This window comes from Helianthus annuus, chromosome 9 (assembly GCF_002127325.2).
Source record: "Helianthus annuus cultivar XRQ/B chromosome 9, HanXRQr2.0-SUNRISE, whole genome shotgun sequence".
Taxonomy (NCBI): domain Eukaryota; kingdom Viridiplantae; phylum Streptophyta; class Magnoliopsida; order Asterales; family Asteraceae; genus Helianthus; species Helianthus annuus.
This window is the reverse complement of record NC_035441.2, coordinates 157,244,343-157,265,439: the sequence shown is the minus strand read 5'-3', so window position 1 is coordinate 157,265,439 and position 21,097 is coordinate 157,244,343. Positions and strand designations below refer to the sequence as shown.

At 38.0% G+C, this 21,097-nt stretch overlaps 2 protein-coding genes and 1 long non-coding RNA gene across 4 annotated transcripts; 1 reads left to right on the top strand and 2 right to left on the bottom strand.

Moving 5' to 3' along the window:
• Positions 1-891: 891 nt before the first annotated feature.
• LOC110876559 lies at positions 892-9,041 on the top strand. Its single transcript, XM_035977093.1, has 3 exons — positions 892-2,236; positions 3,204-3,251; positions 7,997-9,041. The coding sequence occupies exons 1-3, from the start codon at positions 1,222-1,224 to the stop codon at positions 8,791-8,793; spliced, it is 1,860 nt and encodes a 619-aa protein (XP_035832986.1). The 5' UTR covers positions 892-1,221; the 3' UTR covers positions 8,794-9,041.
• A 2,420-nt stretch (positions 9,042-11,461) lies between these two features.
• LOC110876560 (lysine-specific demethylase JMJ706) lies at positions 11,462-14,421 on the bottom strand. 2 transcript variants are annotated; one of them, XM_035977757.1, is made up of 6 exons: positions 13,925-14,421; positions 13,775-13,828; positions 12,610-12,887; positions 12,135-12,527; positions 11,949-12,055; positions 11,462-11,803 (listed from the first exon to the last, which is right to left on the bottom strand). In XM_035977757.1, exons 1-5 carry the CDS (start codon positions 13,984-13,986, stop codon positions 11,982-11,984), a joined length of 861 nt encoding a protein of 286 aa, XP_035833650.1. In that variant the 5' UTR covers positions 13,987-14,421; the 3' UTR covers positions 11,462-11,803; positions 11,949-11,981. The 2 variants fall into 2 exon arrangements, with proteins under 2 accessions (XP_035833650.1, XP_035833651.1); XM_035977758.1 differs by lacking the exon at positions 13,775-13,828.
• An 84-nt stretch (positions 14,422-14,505) lies between these two features.
• On the bottom strand, positions 14,506-15,881 carry LOC110874808. The gene is made up of 5 exons (XR_002556232.2): positions 15,553-15,881; positions 15,208-15,473; positions 14,904-15,091; positions 14,724-14,781; positions 14,506-14,638 (listed from the first exon to the last, which is right to left on the bottom strand). It is a non-coding gene; the product is annotated as an uncharacterized LOC110874808 (long non-coding RNA).
• Positions 15,882-21,097: the final 5,216 nt, after the last annotated feature.

Below are 21,097 nucleotides of genomic sequence, written 5' to 3'. Positions count from 1 at the left end.
TCCATGTGGCATTTTACCAAAGTAAAGCCCAAAAAAATGAGAGAGATCTAGCTTCTAGGCTTCTAGCATTTCAAAGTTTAAAACATAAATTTATTTTTTTTACTTGTACTATAATTACAGTATGATGATGTTATTTTACAATTTACAAAGTTATCTTATTTCATTTGTGTTACAGTTACTTAATTTAATATATAGTCAAACCTAACCATGTTAGTGAATTAATAATATATGTTGCTTGCATTATTTAAGTATTCATCTTTGTTAATTGTGTCAATTTGTAATATTTAATAGATGTGGATGTCAGCATAAGTTTCCACTAGCACATTTTGTCCCCTCGCTTTGAACACTATTAGATTATCCAACAATGGTTACAATGACAATAGATTCCGGTGACTTTCTACTTGTAGCAGTCTGGTCCATATTTTCATCTGTGATACACATGTACATATATATCTGCACAGGTTACAAGTGCAAATGCTAACCAAAGTACACTTACTACTACGGTCCCGTCTCGTTGGTTGCCTTTCGTGTCACTGTTTATACATCAGAAACTATTCCCATTCTAACCCTTGCAAGACAGAACATCCAGGAGTTAACTTATGATAGATAAATTATAGTTTTTCTTATCATATCTACACATTATGTAGTTGGTGAAAATGTAGAAAAAGTGTTTTGTGTATTAAACCAACCGACAGGCCCATTTCAACCCATACTAACATCGTTATAACCTGTTATTCAAGTCATCCAACACATCCATTTCTTCATCGCTACACGAAAGACTAGTCTGGCCGAAGAGGCACCATAAAAAACTACTAACCAATTTAGATGGGTCGAAAAACTCTCTAGAATGAATATTTTAGTCCTTGCTTAGGTTGGGAGAAGCGTCCAAATTATACCTTTTAGGCCCAATTATTAGAATAATCTGAGATGTGACAACTTAAAAAATCTATGAACTCTTCAACTCTAAAAGGTTAATTAAATATTGAAGGGTCGTATGCCTGAATCCTCGACTATTCTAGTTCTTGAATAGGTCAGGAGGAACCGTCCAAATTATAACTTTTAGACATAATTAAAATAAACAAAGAGATGTGACATTTGCATCATGACTTCTTCACCTTTGACAAGCTCTGCTCCTTCTGCATCTCTATATAAACACATCATGATTTAGCTTAGTCGTATCACAAACTCAACCATCTACAAATTACACTTTTAGAGAGTGATATGGCTAGGAAGAGAAAGCTAGCCACTGGTCAAGAACAGAGTCCTGAATTCAACATGGCTTGGGGTGGGATGTTGACTGAAGCAGAGGAAACCACAGTACTAGGTGGTCCCCGGCGAGCCCGGAAGAAATTTGTGGGGGTCCGGCAACGACCATCTGGAAGATGGGTTGCAGAGATCAAGGACACCATACAGAAGATTAGAGTATGGTTAGGCACCTTTGACACAGCAGAGGAAGCAGCCCGAGCCTATGACGAAGCCGCTTGCTTGCTACGTGGAGCCAACACTCGCACGAATTTCTGGCCTTGTCAACCTTTTTCAACCACATCCGCCCTTCCCTCCAAGGTCGCAAGCCTTCTGCTTCGTAGGCTTGAAGCCCGGAATAGGTCTTTAGCAGCAGCTCCATCTTCACAAAGTACTTCTATGCTGACCGTTAACCATCATGATGAGGTGGCACAGCCGGAGGAATTTGGAGATAACGTTGAAGCATTCTCAGATACATTCTGTACTGACTTTCTCAAGGATCTTGATGGGTTGCTACCTATCAATGATACGGGTGATCTTTACTGCAACACGAGCTTTGAGTCATCAATACCCGTTCATGTGAATCGTTGTGATGTTCAAGCTGTAGCTCCGAGTTCAAGTGAAGATACAAATGGCGGGACTTTAATACAAGAAGAAGAAGAAGAAACGATTGATTTCAAGTTTATTGATGAAGTTGGATCCGTTTGCAACTTCTCTCCATTTGATATAGCTCAAGAAATTGATTTAGAAGCAAGGGATGAAGAAGAAGAAGAAGAGCCATTGACAATAAGTGAATCAATGAAAAGGATGAAATACGAGCGCAGGTTCTCGGCTTCGCTTTATGCGTTCCATGGTATACCAGAGTGCTTAAAGCGAAAATTGGGGTCCAAAATGCAATGTCGAGCAAATGAAGAAAATCACAAGGCAAGTGATGTGGGTCCGGTGAGTGATGGAGAACTATCACTTTGGAGCTCCCTCGATCTTCCTACCATTTGCTATTACAATTAGACTCGAGCTTAGTCTTTATATAGTTAATGAATAATGAGCCTTGTTAGTAGTTTTAATAGTGAGAAAATAAACATAATCCTGAAGAATGAAGATGCTTAGTACTTTTTTTCTTATCTTTCTACTATCACAATCTCAAATTGCCTAATCATTTGGGACCAAAGTTTTCAACTTGCTTAATATGAGATAGAAGTGATGAAGCAATGTCCGATATTCATGAGAAATGCTCTGAAGCCCTTGCATTGAACTGATGGCCACAATGCCCCACTTCTTCCTTCTGAAACGTGATGGTGCTTTACTATCGTCACATTTGGCCCGGTAGTCTATATACATTTCTGCATGGATGGATAGAATATGTGTGATTTAAAGTTTTACTTACAAAATTGCCTTCAGTACTCCTTTTGTTCTGATCGTAGTTACAAAAACGAGACTGAAGTCCCGAACCTGGTTTGATGTGACTGAAATACTCTTTTTAGGCTTTTCTTGTTGTCTAAGATGTAAAATAGCTTTTTTATGTTGAACATACATTGACGGCTGATTTGTGACGGGTAAGCTTGTTTGTTATTTCCCGAGGATAGTAATTTAAATATTATATCATCAAGCGCTTTTCTTTTCTTGAAGTCTTTGAATAGTATCCAGTAAATACTATGTATTTATTGTACTATGAAATTGTATATCTTCAACCATTCTTTTTCTCAATGCATGTTCTTCAGAAACTTGATTTCCTGGAATGTTAGTTACTTTGCAACCATTACTAACTTGTTCTTAATGGTACACACTGTATATATTCTTTGAATATTTTTGCTATGATTCAGTTGTACTAGTCTCAGTTTCTGCTTACTAAAATTCCTGCTAACACCTTGTACCTTGTGACACCCGATTAATTATGACTTGCACAAAATTTACATTGATCAAATCCTGAATGATAAAGCTACAGTGACATGTACTTTGTGCAGTGAAAGTTATACCCTGCATCATACCTAGTAATTTCAGCTCTTCAACAGGTCAGTAAACCCTTTTGTTAGCTCAATACACGACGTTTGACCGGTTTGAGGTAGTTACATACAGTGTTGTAAAAATCGCGACTAGGCGACGATTAGTCGGCGATTAATCGCTAGTCGTCCAGTTACTGAGTAATTTTTCTTAAATCGGTCCATTAACCGACTAGGTCCGACTAGGCACGACTAGGTCCGACTAGGCCAGCCAAAAGTCGACGATTCCAGCAAAAAACCTGTATATTCCGGCCAAAACCTCTAAATTCCGGTCAGTTTCCAACCAAATCATTTGAATTCCAACAATTAATCATGTATACTTAAATAAATGAGTTGAGTAAGATTTAAAACCTAGCTACTTAAAATATTTACCTATAAAAATGTATATATTTATACATAAAACTGAAAATTACATATAAAAAACCCGATCCGATTAATCCTGATTAATCCCGAGTAATCCCGAGTAGTCGCTAGTCCCCACTTCACCGGCCGACTAGCGAGTTCTCCAACCTTGGTTACATACAGATTCTACTGTATAGTAGAGTTGAATATACAGCCATGTAGTTTTAAAACATATTAAATATGGTCAGATTGAGGGTAACCACTACTCTGTTTATGAAATGCCACGTGGAGGAATCAGAATGCCTTTGAATTGTAATTGCCATTTGTTCCTAATAAAACATTAAACCCAAACCCCTACATAATGTATTTATCTTAAGCCTAATGCCCATTAAGAAAAATAACTCATCACTCCATGTGGCATTTTACCAAAGTGTAGTCCAAATATTTGAGGAGAGGGATTTAGCATTCCAAAGTTTAAACAAAAACTTAAATTATTTACTTATGAACTTATCCTACAATTGCAGTATGATAATGTCATTTCATAAATTAAAAGTATATTATTTTACAACTGTTGAACAATTTAATATAACCATATATAGTCAAACCTAATCATCTTTAGGAATTGATGATATAAAGGTATAATATGCAAGGTTTAAAAGAACGGAAACGAGTTTCGAGGCGTTTTCCCTTCGCCTCACGAGGCGTAAGCCTCGAGGCGAAACGAGGCATAAGGCTGAGGCGGTATTAATAAATAAATATAAAAATTATATATATTATAAAAAAATAATAATACTAACTAATTTCATCATCAGATTCATCAAAAACACACTTAAAAAAGACATGAAATGCTTGAAATTGACACAAAAAGTCAAAAACAACTATCAAAATCCCCTGAGGCGCAGCTTTCTTAGCGCCTCAGCCGCCCCTCTGAGGCGCATATACATTAAAAACACCATGAGGCGTGCCTCAGACTCGTTTTTTGGCCGTTTCGCCTCGAGGCGCGCCTTGAGGCGCACGCCTCAAACGTTTTCTAAAACCATGATAATATGTAGAGTGAATTGCAAGTTTTGTCCTTTATCTTTAGGCCATTTTGCAAGTTTTGTCCTTTATGTTTAAATTTGACGAGTTTTGTCCTTTATGTTTGAAAATCAAGCACGTTTTACCCTTTGGGGCAAAACGTGCTTGATTTTTAAGGACAAAACGTGCTTGATTTTTTAAACATAAAGGACAAAACGTGCTTGATTTTTAAACATAAAGGACAAAACGTGCTTGATTTTTAAGGCCCAAAGGGTAAAACGTGCTTGATTTTTAAACATAAAGGACAAAACTCGTCAAATTTAAACATAAAGGACAAAACTTGCAAAATGGCCTAAAGATAAAGGACAAAACTTGCAATTCACTCTAATATGTATTACTTGCCTTATTTAAGTATTCATCTTTATTCATTGTACCAGTTTGTAATATTAAATTGATGTGGACGTCAGGATTAGTTGCTACTAGCCCATTTTGCCTCCTGGATTTGAACACCATTAGATTATCGATCAATGATGACAATAACAATAGGCTGAGCGCCTAAGCCAATTGCGATGAGTTTCTTCTTGTAGCGTCCATATTTTCATCCATGCTACATCTGTACATATATATCTGCACAGATTACAAGTTCTAATGCTAATCAAAGTAAACTTAATCCCACCTCCCGTGGCACCATTTATACATCATAAACTATTTCCCTTCTAAACCCTTGCAGGAAAGAACATCCAAAAGGGGGTTAGCTTATGGTGGATGAATAATGGTGTTTCTGATCATTTCTAACACGCTACTTGGTGTAAAAAGTATTTGTGGATTAAACCAACCACCGGACGTGTCCTCATCGTTTTGACCTGTTATTTTGTTGGTCCAACACGCCCATTTCTTCATCGCTACCTGAAGAACAAGTCAGGCCAAAGGGGAACCATAAAAAAGTAGACGAGTCAAACACTCTTTAGAATGAATGTTTATAAGAAATGAATATTTTAGTCCTTGATTAGGTAGGGGAGAAGCGTCCAAATTTTACCTTTTAGATCCAATTATATTAGTACTAGGTTATAACCCCGTGTATTACACGGGTTAAGTAAAAAAATATCAAATAGTTAATAACGAAGATTTAACAATTATAAAACGATATTTTAAGACGCTTTTATGATATCCGAACAAAATTTTGTGTCACGTATGATCAAAACTTGTGATATTTGTCAAGTTTATAAATATGAAAGCATTTGAACCATCGATTAGAAGACAAACTGTATCATCGTCTTTCTCACGACGTGAACATACATTTAATAACCCAAGTTGTTCTTAAATAACAATGGTCTTAATTTATTAGTTCTAAAAATATTGTTGAACTGTATAGATTAGGCATATAGCAATTAGCCAATTAGATAAACTTTAGCTACAAAATAATATTTAAATTAATTAGATAAGTTTAAATTATCAGTAATTATTAAATTATACAACTTTAAAATTTAAATATCTGGACTTGAGTTGTATTTTAAAAGGATGGTTGTTTTTTGGATAAATTTATTAGTATGATAAATGTAATTATTCTTCTTCCTGTATTTTAAATATATTAAATAAATAAATTATTTGTTAAGCATGAAAATTGTTCCCTCCACCCTTGTTATGAAAATACTCGATATTTGTTTCAATTTTTAAGATATAATTCTAACCTAGTAATTAATAATATAAATAAATAATAAGATAATTTATGGAACCTTATCCGTAATTTCCTAAATGTTTGAAACATATATTAAATTTAATAATTTAAATTAAATAATAATTATCTACAAGTAGATGGTCTAGAATAATGACAAGTGTCCTTTATTGGTTTCTTTTATTATATAAGTAGGACAGTAATAGTAAACTTGTTATTAAAGGACGTACATAAAAAGATTTTAAATCATAAGACTAAAATTATGGATAATAATGAAAATTAGTTGGGAGATAATTTAAGTATGAATTTAAACTTGAAATTATAACAGTTACCATAAAATACAATATTGAATATTTGACTTATCAAAAAATCTGGTATTCATTATTATTAATCATGAAAGAATTATTTCTAGATTTATAATAAGTGATATCCATTATAAAATAAACTATAAGTAAAAATTGTGAGATTAAAGAAGAGTTTACCACATAACATTAATTTGAATCATTATTAAAAGTTAGATTAGATTAGATGGATTCATACACCTTAGCAACAATAAAAATACACCAACATGCCTTTGATTCTTTTTTTAATTGCAATATAGCCAATCATAATAGAATAATTTCTATTTTTTAATAGGACATCTCTTTTGGGATGGAATAAATAAAGATTTTTTTAGATGTATAATCTTTTTAATTGCATCATGATATATACTATACGTATAATAAGATAAACCAGAAAAGTTTTGTAACATCAAAAACTATATATAAAAATCTCAAGTATGTTTACGATTTGTATAGAATAGGAGGAGAAGAAGAAAAAAGGTATACATAATAATTAATCTTACTACAATTTATATCTGATAATAGAAATAAAGTTAATATTATATATTATTAAAACATTTTTCTATTTAATATTATCTACAAATTAGAAGATAAATTATTAGAAAATAAATATGAAAGAAAGGCGGGAAAATCCAAAAATAGATGCCTTCAATTAATGACACGTGTCACACATTGGTTTATTTTATTATATGTATAGATAATAATCTGAGATGCTACACCTGAATAGAAATATTATGAAGTCTTTAGCTCTAAAGGGTTAACTTAATAAATGAGGGAGGGTCGTATACCTGAATCCTCTATTATTCTATTCTAGTCCTTGATGAATAGGTCAGGAGGAACCGTCCAAATTACACCTTTTAGACATCATTAAAATAAACAAACAGATGTGACATTTGCATCATGACTTCTTCACCCCTTAGGGTGTAAGGGGTGGTGAGTCCCCTCTCTTACGCCCAACCAATCCTCGTGTGCCACGTCAACTCCCCTCTTAAACTCCCCTAACACCCTAAATTGATGGCGGCACTCCCCTCTTAGGTGAATTGGTTTTTTTTTTTTTTAAAAAAAAAAAAAAAGAAAAGCATTGATTGGTCAAGCTCTCCCTCTCTCCTCCCTCTCTCCTCCCCTCTCTTCGGTGAACCCCCACCCATTTCACTCCCCTCACCCACTCACCTAAGGGATGGCGGCGGTGTTCCCCTTAGGTGAATGGGGTCACCGAATGCATTCCACTCTTACACCCCGTACACCCTTAACTATTAATTTGACAAGCTCTTCTCCTTCTGCATCTCTATATAAACACATCATGATTTTGCTTATCATATCACAAACTCAACCACCCCACGAATTAAACGCCTTTCGGTTTCTAAAACTACGATTTACATTTTTAGAGAGGGGTATGGCTAGGAAGAGAAAGCTAGCCACTGCTGAAGAACAGAATCCTGAATTCAACATTGCCTGGGGTGGGATGTTAACAGAGGCAGAGGTAACTGCAGCACTAGGCGGCCCCCGGCAAGCCCGGAGTAAGTTTATCGGGGTCCGCCAACGACCATCTGGCCGATGGGTTGCAGAAATCAAGGACACCATACAAAAGATTAGAGTATGGTTAGGCACCTTTGACACTGCTGAGGAAGCGGCTCGAGCCTATGATGAAGCCGCTTGCTTGCTACGCGGAGCCAACACTCGCACGAATTTCTGGCCTTCTCAACCGTTTTCTACCACATCCTCCCTTCCGTCTAAAGTCACAAGACTTCTTCTTCGTAGGCTTGAAGCCCGGAATAGGTCTTTAACAGCAGCTGCATCTTCACAAAGTACTTCTATGCTGACCGTTAATCATCATGATGAGGTGGCACGGCCAGAGGAATTTGGAGATAACGTTGAAGCGTTCACAGATATGTGCTTTACCGACTTTCTCAGGGATCTTGATGGGTGCCTCCCTATCAATGACACAAGCAATCTTTACTGCAACACGAGCTTTGAATCATCTATACCCGTTCATGTGAATCGTTGTGATGATCAAGTGGTAGCTCCATCTTCAAGTGAAGATACAAATGACGGAAGTGTAATACAAGAAGACGAAGAAGAAGAAGAAACAATCGATTTCAAGTTTCTTGATGAAGTTGGATCCGCTTGCAACTTCTCTGCATTTGATATAACTCACGAAATTTCTTTGGAACCAATGGAATAAGAAGAAGAAGAGCCACTGACAATAAGCGAAGCAATGAAAAGGATGATATACGAGCACAAGTTCTCGGCCTCTCTTTATGCTTTCCATGGTATACCTGAGTGCTTAAAGCGGGTTCGAAATGCAAAGTCGAGCAAATGAAGAAGCCGAAAAGGTGATGGTAGAAAATAGTAAGGCAAGTGATGTGGGTTGAAGTGACGCTCTGGAGCTCGCTTGATCTTCCTACCATTTTCTATGTTAACTAGACTCGAACTTACACGTTTATTGACACTTGCTAATTGTTTTAATAGTATCCTGAAGAATACAACAACAACAACAACAACCATACCCAGTATAATCCTACCTATAGCGCAGCTATTGATAGGGTCTGGGGAGGGTAGGATGTAGGCAAGCCTTACCTCTATCCCAGGGGATAGAGAGGCTGCTTCCAGTGAGACCCCCGGCTCCAAAAAACCCATAACCAAGACATAAGCTTCTGGAAAAACATATACAAGCACACAACTACTAAAAAAATGTGGAAAAGAAAAATAATAAAAATAAACACATAAATAAATAAGTAGTTGTTAGTAAAACTACGACGACGGGAATAAGTGACAACTTATAGAAAGCTATATCACACCTCATAGAAAACGAAAAAATCTAGACTCATAAGACAGAACCTAAACCAAAAACCAGGCCAACCTCCTAAAAGTCCTTAACCTTAATCCTACGTCTCCACGAAGTTCTATCATCGACCATGTCCTTTAAGAGGTGCAAATCTTGCCTGATCCGCTCCTCCCAAGTCATTTTCGGCCTACCTCTACTCCTCCTTCCATCTACGGTGAGTGTTTCAACTATTCTAATCGAGTCTGTTGTCATCTGCCTTCTCTTGACATGCCCAAACCATCTCAATCTTCCCTCCCTTATTTTGTCTGAAATACAAGCAACTCCTAATCTTACCCTAAAAACCTCATTTCTTATCTTGTCCAACCTAGTATGCCCACACATCCATCTTAGCATCCTCATCTCTGCCACATCTAGCTTTCGTGCATGGATTTTCTTGATGGCCCAACAATCTGTTCCGTATAACATAGAGGGTCTAATTGCAACCCTATAAAATTTCCCTTTTAATTTATCAGGGAACCTCTTGTCGCACAATACCCATGTGGCTGCTCTCCACCTACACCATCCAGCCTGGATACCCCTTGTCGCACAATTTCCCTTTTAACATAGAGGGTCTAATTGCAACCCTTTTAAAACTAGTTTAATACCCGTCCGTTGGACGGGTTACGCTAACAAATTAACAAACAAAGCTAATCTATATTAAGGGTATTTGAGATTGTTTCTCCTTTTACATCTCCTTTTCTTCTTTTCAAACAAAAAAAATCCTTCTCAACACATTTTCCAAACACTACAAAAATGACTTATTAACTTTTAAAAGTCAAAAAGTTAAAAGGGTCTCAAAATAAGCTATCCTAAACACCCACATTAAGTGGACACTAATATAAACAACATTACAAACAAAAGCACCATTCTTTAATTTATAAAAGGAAAAACAAACATAAACAATTTACAACTACAAAACAATATAAAATAAAACTGATAGAGTGGTAAAACATGAAATTGTGTCATTTTAATGCAAAAGTAAATGACATGCAACATTGGGAGAAAGTGTAATAACATTCAAACATGGATTACTGCCTCAGCTTTTTCGGCTTTTGGATCGTCCTCTTTAACCTCAAAGGTGGCCTTTTTTCGACCTGTTGACTTGATGCATGGTGCCCATTTGTCAAACTTGGTGTATTTTTGGCATCGTCTACAGGGGGCACTTAGAAATGTCAGAGGCAACCTCATATTTCACATCAACAACCACCTGAAAATTGTTATACAAGTATGAAAGTAAGGAATATAAAGTATAGATATAAAGTTTCTTTACATGTAAAATCAATTAATGTTGTATTTTTAGCTTTCCTCTTATTTAATGTTTTGATGCCACCTAATGAATATAGTTTCTTTTATATAGATTTTAACAAAAAAATTACTTATCATAAAATAATAAAATACCTCTAAGTTTTAAATTCTTCACATCTAAATATTCCAAAATGAGTAAAATGTCATAAATCGACTTAAAGAATCAATAGACATAGACTGTCATTTAATACCATTTTTTTTTCATTTACAAAACTATAGACATGAAAATGTAAAATTTGTGAGCATTTTATTACTTCATAACCTTTTAACAAAAATCTTGTTAGTGTGAGAATAATCAAAATAAGAGATCAGAACCAGAACCCCTTGCCATCATATGATAGATGATTTCCAATCACTCAAACCGTTTACTTCCTTTAGAACGGAATATATGTACATGCGATTTTGAGTTATTTTGGAACATGCGATTTCCCTTTTTATGTACATGCAATTTTTCAGTTTTTTTTGAAACATGTGATTTTCATTTTTTGTTACATAATGTGTGATTTTGCCATCGCGTACGTTAAAGCATACTATACGATATACTTTTTCTATAATAGTAATATACTATAATCTTAAAAAGTAACATATTTGATATATTAAATCGGGTTTTTATATATTAAATCGGGTTTTTAAGATAAGTCTTAGATCGGGTTTTGGGTAACAGGCATCGCAACAAATATTTATAAACGTTTTAGGATAATCATACATGCATGTAATCCTAACCACACTATTCACTTCATAATAAAAATAATTTAATTTAATTTAATTAACAACTAATTACATATAACTGTCAGTGGCAAATTATGGAACCAAGATGGCACTAAGAAGCCCTCTTTCTACATTTCTTGTTAACTTCCTTCAATCTACTATCACCTGACCTCATCCTTGGTGAAATTCCAGATTTGCCCCTTTTCCCTGTCATATTTACATGTGTACCCCCATTAACTTTGCCAGTGTTACATGTTCTCTGTTTTCTAGTCCTCTTACTCTCTCTTGCACTTGCATTACTTTGTTGAATCTTTGTGTCAACATATTCAACCCCACCCACTCCTCCTTTGTGACCCTGGTGTTTATATCAACAACAATAATAACAAAAAGATTAGTTACATAAATCTTTTTCGTTGATCGTGAGAAACCGTCACAGGAATACTCACAGGACCCACCAATACCCTACATAAATTTTGCGACAAACAAAGTTGGAAGTGTACCGGTTGCTCTTCTTCAAACTTTTTTGCTACATTTTACATTTTGGGTAGATCTCCTCTCATTGAAAGGGTTCGGTGCATCCCACAAGTATAATTAGAAAGTTCTTTGTCTGTATAACCAAAGTTTAATACCATGTTAACACTTCCATAATAATCTGGTTAACAGAAAGTAGTTTCTTGTAGGTATACCATGAAAAACGCATATGGGATCAACACGACAGTTACAATTAACATGTGCCACATAACAGTCCCGTTTGCAAATGCTGCAGCTAACGCTTTCTTTCGAATTCGACAAGATACTAAGTGATCGGTCCAACGACTTCAGATATGATATTGCATCATCATATTTATGTATAAGAGATGCAAACGGGCCCTTGACGAAACGGTTAAAATCTGCATCAGGGTCACACGTATAATCTTTTTTAGGATTTTTTGAGGAAAGAAGCATAGCTTCTTTGCAAAGAATTTCTTCATAAGGGATAATGGGCTTCTTTTGAAGAAATGCATATCGCTCATTAGCAGACCCACCAAACGGGAACCAATCACGAGCTGCAAAATTCACCGCCTCTCCACAATTGAAGCCTGCATGCAAAGTTAAGCTGGTCGGTCAAACTTTTGACTTGAAAAGTAACATATTGATTCCTGAATGTATAATATCATATACCGTGACTGAAAACGGCATGATACGCTCTAGGAAACGTGCCAACGAACTCCCCCGGTAATTGCACAAGTTTGTAAACCGGAACGTGATTCTGCAACAGGATCTTTGGAGAAAACATAGCTGTTTTTTCTGCAAGCATGTCAAAGGCTCCTTCTGACCCGTTTGTTGATAATATTTCTCTAGTGTAAACATGATTCTGGATAGCTTTCTCAAACTCATCAGCAGCACTACCGGGAACTCCGTACCATGTTTTTGGTGCCCCATAGTGATGATAATTTATGCTGGGAAAAAAAAGACGTGTTCAAGTCTTATACCAGAAACCAAGTTACCAAAAATGGGCGCGGGGTCATAAAATCGTGCCAAGTAGTAAGAAACGACGATCAAAACCGGGAAAAATCGTAAAACAAAAATGCAAATTTGTATCATCACGTGATGTAAAAATAAGCAAAGACAAACGCGAACCTATACCGCAACCTGGCCTAAAACATAAACAAACTCAAATTACGAGAAAGCTTTAACTTAAAGACCAAAAAGGGGCAAAACATAAGGGGCCAAAAGTAAAAAAAAATACAATCCCGAGGGACTGAAAATGAAGAAAAAAAATTCATTACAAAACAAAAGACAAAAAGAAAAAAATTAATGCTCCTAAAAAATGTGCAGAAAAATCTTACATTTGTTATATTATCTATACGACTAAATTGCATTTTACGTCCTTTAAGTTTTAACGAAGTTGCAGGCGTTGTCCTTTAACTATGGAAATTACACCATATGTCCTTTATGTTAACACTTTATGCACATTTCGTCCTTTTGCCCTTACCTAGTTAGTTTTTTAAGTTAAATGTAACCATGTGCCACTCATGTGAGGGCAAAATGGTCATTTCACTTCCCATAAAAATAGTAGCATAAAGGACATCCATAAGATTGTTCAAAGAAAAAAGGTAAAAAGACCAAAATACCCTCATGTGAGAGGCACATGGTCAGACTTCACCCAAAAATTTAACCAGGTTAGGGCTAAAGGACACCGCCCGATAAAAAATAGTAATAAAAAGGACATCCAGTGTAGTGTATTTCTGTAATTAAAGGACAACGCTTGCAACTTTGTTACAACTTAAAGGACGTAAAGGTAAAATGCAATTTAGTCATTCTATAAAGATAAGTATCACATTACTGGAATATCGTTTTCGAAGAAACGAAGTTCTGATCTTGGCAACCTGGGAAGTTTCTGAAACCAAAATAGGAAATAAATGATAACTACACTTATTAGATGTATATAAATGTTAGTGAAATCAAACACATTGCTGAAGGATAACTATGAGACCTTAAGATTCCATTTGCTGTTTGCAAGATGATCATCAGAGGAAGATGAGAACGCACTCCCATCTACGTTTACTCCATATTCAACCATTCCCTTCCTGCCACGTGTCATCTCAAGCCAATATTCCCGTTCCATGTATGCAGATGGAAGGCATCCGGATAAACAGTATTTATTAGCCGATACCTTATTCTACGTATAATTAATGCACAGGTCTGAAAAATTACCCGTTGGATGCTGTCTCGCAAACTTTGAACAAAAAAACTGTTAAGACGTCTTTAGGCTCCACTCCCACCTGTCCTCCCCCAGCCCATCTATGAAAGATAAAATGGTTGATTGCAAGCTAGCCAACTTATTACACTCGCCTCTACCAGCCGGTTGTTGAGTCCAATGGAAGTTTAGCCTAACTATCCCATTTTCTAAAACAAATGGTGCGTCGGATTTGGAAGTTGTACTTCATGCTAACAATCATGCACCCTCCAGTTGTGAGGTGGATAACTTAGAGTCTGCATAAGTTGCATAGTTTGGTGTAAAAAATACGTACATTTTTACATAACATGTGAATAGAAATATTATATCTAATATCTCGCCTGGTAAGTCCTTTATCACAGGGAGATCTTCTTGTCTGGAGGTGTTGAAGAAAACCTTAATAGCGAGCACTATTATCGTTATCAAATTGTAGAACCCATCTCCAAGAATAAGGGAAATTGCTATAGAGACCTTGATACAAAGCCAGAAGACATAAATACAAGTTAAACCTTGCATGCGTTGACATTTATTTAATGCAATAACAGAAAATGCTCACCTTGTATCCATAAAGACCCTATGCAGTCATGTTTGCCTAAACCATCTAGATACACAGACTAGATCCGTGTCACAAATAGCTAAACATTAGATATATTAAATACAAGGTTTTCACAAATAGTAATAGAACGACTAACAGTATCTAAAGATAAAGATGAAAAATGGTTAACGGATGACTTACAAAATCATGCGTCAAGTAAGTATGGCAATAATCACAACAATACCTACAAATTCAAAAGAAAATGGGGAATTCAGGTCAATTCACTCATGATAAACATCACGTAGAAAATAAAATTAAAAAGAAACAGCAAAAGAAAAACTAAAAAAAATATCACCAAGGCATGATGATGTCAAATTGGTGTGTATCATCTGTACACATTTGCAACACACAAAAAAAAAAAAAAGAAATTACACGATTAAACATTCATATATAAAAGAGTCAAAGATTTACTACTGAATATACATAATAGATTAGAGTTACTTACCATTTTATGATACTCAAATCTGCTGGAATAGGTGCATGCAACTCTAATTAGTCAACAAAATTCAAATTCACACACAATTAAACAAAATAACCACCGACATTAACAAAAAAAAACAAATAAAAAAACAATAAACTAATCAAAATTAACAACGCGACAAAATCAAAAATAAAAACAATAACATACTATTCTCCAGTCTCCACACAAAGAGCCAAAAGGTTGCTTTATTTGTGGATTACTAAACATGTCATCTCGTAATCGTTTCATATCTGCAATCAACACAAATTGTTAACAAATAAGCTAAAATCAAACACAAAATCATGAATTAAATGAAGAACTTCGAGCTACCTGTGAATAATGAAGAAATTAGGGCAGATCTATGGACAAAATGAAACTCAGAATCGCCGACATCATCTCCGAGATTGCTAAACGATCCAATCTATAAGCCGCCATTGTTGTTGGGATGATTGTTGTTAACGGTACATCAAGATGTATTCTGGAAGGAGCATGAGGAATTGTGAATGAGAAGTATATGGAGTGGTAATAACTGTGTGCAATGAGAACGTGTTCTTGAAAACCGCACAGGTACATGAACGTGGAGACCCTTTTGTTAACTGCAGTGGAACCGACGCAAACTGCCCTAAAAGAAGTTATTTTTGTGAGTTTAAAGGGCTGAGATTTAATCTCAGCAAGATCCAATGGTGAATATTGATTTGAAAGGTAACTTCCACTTAATGGGTTCCATATATATATATAATTTCCCTTTTAATTTATTAGGGAACCTCTTGTCGCACGGTATCCTGAAGAATGAAGATGCCTAATACTATGTGGTGTTTGTTAAGATTGTAAAATCATTTTTGAAAGTGATCAGTTAATAAAAATGAAAAATAGAAGATACATTCGCCATATCAGCTAATATACACGTCGCATTAAGCGTTTTCCATTAATATACAATTTATTTGTTGGTGATTTCATTGTAATCAAACTATTCTGGGTAACTTCAAGACCAATAAGAAATCGTTATAAATCTTGACATGCGTTAGAAGGTGGAGTGTCTCGTGTGTTAAAAAGTGACTAAACATCAGTAGCAAATTTCTATTGCTTGGTAGCAAGTGAGATGCGGTAGCAAAAAAACTTTGTATCTTATCCGATTATTGATTTCGTGTACCCACAAAATACATGAAAATGACCTTTACACGATTCAAAAAGCCATCTGAGTCGATTACAAAATCCTATACCTACACAATTCATGGATTAATCATGTCAAAGGGTGTTCTGCATGAAGGATATGACACATGTTTTCTTTTTGTGCGCAAGTGTTCGGTTATGTCAAATGAAACATCAAACCAAATGTATTCATAGCTAAATTTTGAAATTAAGTAGATACTACGATTTGTTTATAATAGTATGCGTTTGTAGGTATATCATTATTAATGTACAACTTTGTTTCCCTTTTTAATCTATGGTGTGGGCCTTCTATCGGTATAGTTCGGTATAGTACACAGACATGGAATAGCAATCATCACATGTTTTACATCGATAAAATACCATAATAACAAATATTGGTACCTGATGAAACAATGGTTAACCGGGCAGGGTTAACTCACTGATCTCGTCAAGAAGGGTTAATCCCTTCCTCTCGAGGATCGCTGGCTGGATCACCGGTGGGTTGATCTCCTGCACAAGGAAACAAACCGTGACTCGTAACAAGGAGGATGGGGTGGGGGTGCTCCTTATTACCACTCTCCGGCGTGAGAATCAGTAATCTGCTTGGGAAGCAAAGTATGATAGTAGTAGTGAGAGAGTTGTCAAGAGATACCTCAAACCTGATTTGGGGTTGGTATTTATAGCTGAGGAGTGAAGGAGGAGGATGATGGACAGACTGACGACGTGCTGCACCTTTGCAGGTGTGTCAGGCTTGTCGGGTGTGGAGGTTACGCCACGTCAGTCTGTTACTTACGTAGCCCTGACAGATGACTGTCATTGGTGCTACTTGCACTGTGGTGTCAGTCCCACTTGTTGGGCGTGTAGGATGCGGTGCGAGCCGCATCGCTGCCTGCGGTAACATCTGATGTTACCGCGTCCCTTGCTTGTGATCAAGAAATACGCGAGATGCGGTGCCAGCCGCATCGTCGCCTGTGGTGACTGTTGCTGTTGTCCAGCTTCCTTGTATTGATAGAAGTGTTCACTGGACGCGGTGCCAGGTCGCATCGCTGTGAGTACTTCCGTTTTCATACACCAGATGTGATGCTATGCCGCATCACTCTACCGCTCTCATATCCCAGGTAAGTCCTCCTCTATCAATGGGCAGTTTGGATTCAACCCTTGTGTCTGTGCATTCCCGCATGGACATAGGTGGGTTGTTAGCTAGTGGGGGTTTTGATAAGGGTAATGGTCACTCGCGGTCATGCTGACGCGAGATCTGGGACCATACCCCTTCAAGTCCCCCCAGTCTAGTGTTGCTGCCATATGCAAGTTGCATGTGGGATGAGTACTAGACTATGGTGTCTAGAAGGTAGTTTGGAGTCTGGAGGAGATTCTAGACCATGTAGATGGTCTTTGCGCTTCGTAAATCAAGCTGGAGATCTGGAAGAGTCATGCGAAGCCTCTTCCGTACCGGTGAGAAGATTTCGTCTGATGCGAAATTCTCAGCCTCAAGTTTTGATCCGGTAGTATGGTCTACCGTTTCTGATGTCTTCCGGGTTGGGTGCCACCTGTTGGTGTGTCGAACCAACCTCTGAGATCGAGCTGGAAGTGTCCACAAACTTCGATCCAACCTCTGAGATGGTGGTTGAAGTTGTCCTGCACAAACTTCGAACCAACCTCTGAGGTGGTGTGTGGTCGTCAGCAGTAATTGGACATGAAATGATGATCCCTTTTGTGGGGTTTTCATGTTCTTTTGATTAGCTCTCAAGTAACCGCACGTCCTTTGCGGTTACCTCGTTTGCTGGACATTGTTGGCCACGAACGTGGGAACAATGTTGGGTACTTGCGTCATTGTTGGCCATGTTTGGTCGAACAATCTGAATCTGGATAATGGTCAAATAAACATGGTCATAGGCATGGTAATGCCCACCATTGTTTATTCTATCCGTCGTACAGGTAGGGTAACAAAGTCATAAGCAGACTTGTTACCGCTGTTCGGCCGCTTGTTGTTCGACAAGATCTCGTATGAGTACTGGGGATCTCGTCTGCACCTCTTCCTTAGCCACTTTCATTCACGCTCCAATACCGAGGAGTTTTTCTTGAAGTAGTTTCGTTCCTCGATGTGAAGACTTAGTTGTGGCTCTTCCGTAGCAACCGTTTGCGGAAGCTATGGTTGTGTCCGCAGCGACTCATGAGTGTCTGCGGTTTGTCACCCCATATTCGCTTGAAACGGGTGTGTTGCTCGGATGTGGCTCTTGAAGGTTCAGGAGTCAGGGTTGCTGATGTGTGTACGCGTACATTCCCTTCCTTCTTCTCGTTAAAGAAGTTGTTTATGCACCCTCTGTGGTTGTGAACCGGACAGGAGGGATTTGAAGCTTGAAGAGAATGAAGGTAATGCGGTTTACATGTTTCTGAGATGCGGTTCAGTCCAAAGAACAACGCTGGTTCTGAGTATCTGACACACCTGAAAGGGCTCGTGTGTTTCATTTCCACGTGTGCTCGTGGGTATGTGCGGACATGTTTATACCCCTTAACTATGGAAAGATATAATTTTTTGGCTATTTTATGGGGTATGTAAAAAAAACGACATGCGGTATGGGTTATGGTGCGGTATACCAGAAAAAACCGCATGCCGCTGATAATTTGGATAATGTAGTCGGTTTTTGTTGCATACGTGGCTGACCACACGTGTGAGTTGGTGGAAGTTGTTGAGATTTTTCAGGCATGTGCTGAAATGAAAAGACATTTGCACTGCCCGAGGCATTAAATGCACTGTAGCAAGGAGTGTAAACGTCTCTCTTGTCAGGCGCGTGGGCGGCCACGCGCGCGTGATAACCGTCAGCGGAACTGTTGATGTACACGTGTTGCCGCATAATTGGTCCTTTTTGAACGTGATGATTCGTTTTCTCCCTCCGCATTAATTGCGATGAGTATATAAGGGGAAACCGTTCGTGGTTTCCCCTTATTTGCTCGAAATTTCAAAAATTTTTCCGGTGAGAGAAATATTTCCTTTGTCTTCTCCGAAGAGATTTCCTGAACTTCCGGTGAGTTTATTTTGAGTTTTTAGTGTTCATCTTCTATATTTCTGATGGCTGAACCATCGAACCCACACAATGTGGAGGGTGAGAACCCTGAACAGCCGGTAGTGGCGGCTGATGAAGACGAAGATGATGACGGTGATGTTCTCGGTGGTGGGTTACCGGTGTTGAAGTGGTCGAGGGGTGGTTTTCAGAACTTAATGACCACCGTACAAATGGCCCACAAGATGGGGACACCGGTGCCGATGCTCCGGCCGGTTATATTACCTTGTGGGCAGATTTTTTCACCGAAGGCAACCTTTGGTTGCCGGTGACGGTGTTTGTTGCGGAGGTGTTGGAGTACTACCATCTCCATATCTCCCAACTTAGTCCATTTGGTATGTTCCGAATCAGGAACTTTGAGTATACCTTTCGTGCCCATGGCTTGGCCATCACTGTTGAGAATTTTCGGCGGTTTTACCAGTTGACGGTGAACACCGGTTTTTTTATTTTACTCAACGTCATGGGAGTTTAAAGTTGATGACACCTCCCAAGGGTGTGACTCATTGGAAGATGAAGTTCTTCTACGTTAAAGCCTGCACGGTATACGCCAATATGACTTTCCGGGATGTCAACATTGGTGTCACTGATGAGGATATTCCTGTGGCCACCGCGAAGACTGTGGACTGGTTCTCTAGGTTGTGGCCTATTGAACTCAAGAAGTTAGACAACAACCAGCTGTGGGTGTTGCGGATGATGCTTTCTAGGCCGGACAGGAAGGCAAGAGCCGTTCTGCGGGAAAAGAGTGGTGGTAAGCCTGTTATTCTTTCTCGTTTTCCTTGCTGCATTATCCTTGTAGTAATATGCATGTGTTGTATCAGAGACTGCGGTTGGTCTGTGTTGGATGTTTGAGCCCGATTTCGAGGGCAAAGTTGAGTTGATTCCGGTTAACCTACGAGAAGGTTTTAATCTAGAAATTGTTGGCAACTTCCGCGTACCCAAACGTGATGTGTTGAAGGCACCTGTGCCAGAAGGCGAAAAAGGTATTTTCTAAGTTGTACTTGTTTTCCAAGTTCACCCTTGTAATTTGTTTGCTTGATTTCTCCAATGCAGCTATCCTTGCGGACTTGGGTAAGTTTGAAAAGCGCATCCCAAAGACATGTGGAGAGGAAGCAGGTGAAGAAAACCACGCGGGGTCGTGGTAAGGAGAAAACTGAGGGTTCAGGCCGCAGGTACCTATCGATCTTGTTATCGCAGATATACCGATTACGTGGTAGTATCTGATACCCTTGAGGGTTTGGGTGTTCTAGTGATGGTGTGGCTGCGGGTGGAACCGCTGCGTGCCCCCCGTTGTTGGTAAGAAGAGAGAACCAGAGCAAAAGGCTGCTGGTGGTGGTGAATTAAAGCGTCGGAAGCTGCAGTTTAAAGGGGCTGCTCCGGCGCAAAAGAAACCTGCGGTTGCTGCTGGTGAGTATAACTGTTTTCAGTGTTTTGCATGCACAACTCGTTGATTAATAGTTATTGCTTTCTTTACATTGCAGAACCACAAGATGCAGGATTTTCTTTCTTTGATGCTCCTTTGTCTCCCTCGTATACCGCAGTTGTGGATGCGGGGGTGCCAAAGGAGCCTGCGGCACCTTTTGTTGAGGTGATTCCTGATCCCACCGTGGAGGTGGAGAAGTCGGTGGAGAAGACTGCTTCCCAGATTTTTGATACTGTGGATTTCTCCA

What these genes read in the sequence shown, in the direction of transcription:
- LOC110876559 (XM_035977093.1), top strand. Translation starts at nt 1,222, where the DNA reads ATGGCTAGGAAGAGAAAGCTAGCCACTGGTCAAGAACAGAGTCCTGAA. An exon ending in CCTCGATCTTCCTACCATTT is followed by an intron (nt 2,237 to 3,203) that starts GCTATTACAATT and finishes TACTTTGTGCAG; the next exon opens with TGAAAGTTATACCCTGCATC. An exon ending in TAATTTCAGCTCTTCAACAG is followed by an intron (nt 3,252 to 7,996) that starts GTCAGTAAACCC and finishes TTACATTTTTAG; the next exon opens with AGAGGGGTATGGCTAGGAAG.
- LOC110876560 (XM_035977757.1), bottom strand. Translation starts at nt 13,986, where the DNA reads ATGGGAGTGCGTTCTCATCTTCCTCTGATGATCATCTTGCAAACAGCA. An exon ending in ACAGCAAATGGAATCTTAAG is followed by an intron (nt 13,829 to 13,924) that starts GTCTCATAGTTA and finishes TTTTGGTTTCAG; the next exon opens with AAACTTCCCAGGTTGCCAAG. An exon ending in TCTTCGAAAACGATATTCCA is followed by an intron (nt 12,888 to 13,774) that starts GTAATGTGATAC and finishes TTTTTTTCCCAG; the next exon opens with CATAAATTATCATCACTATG.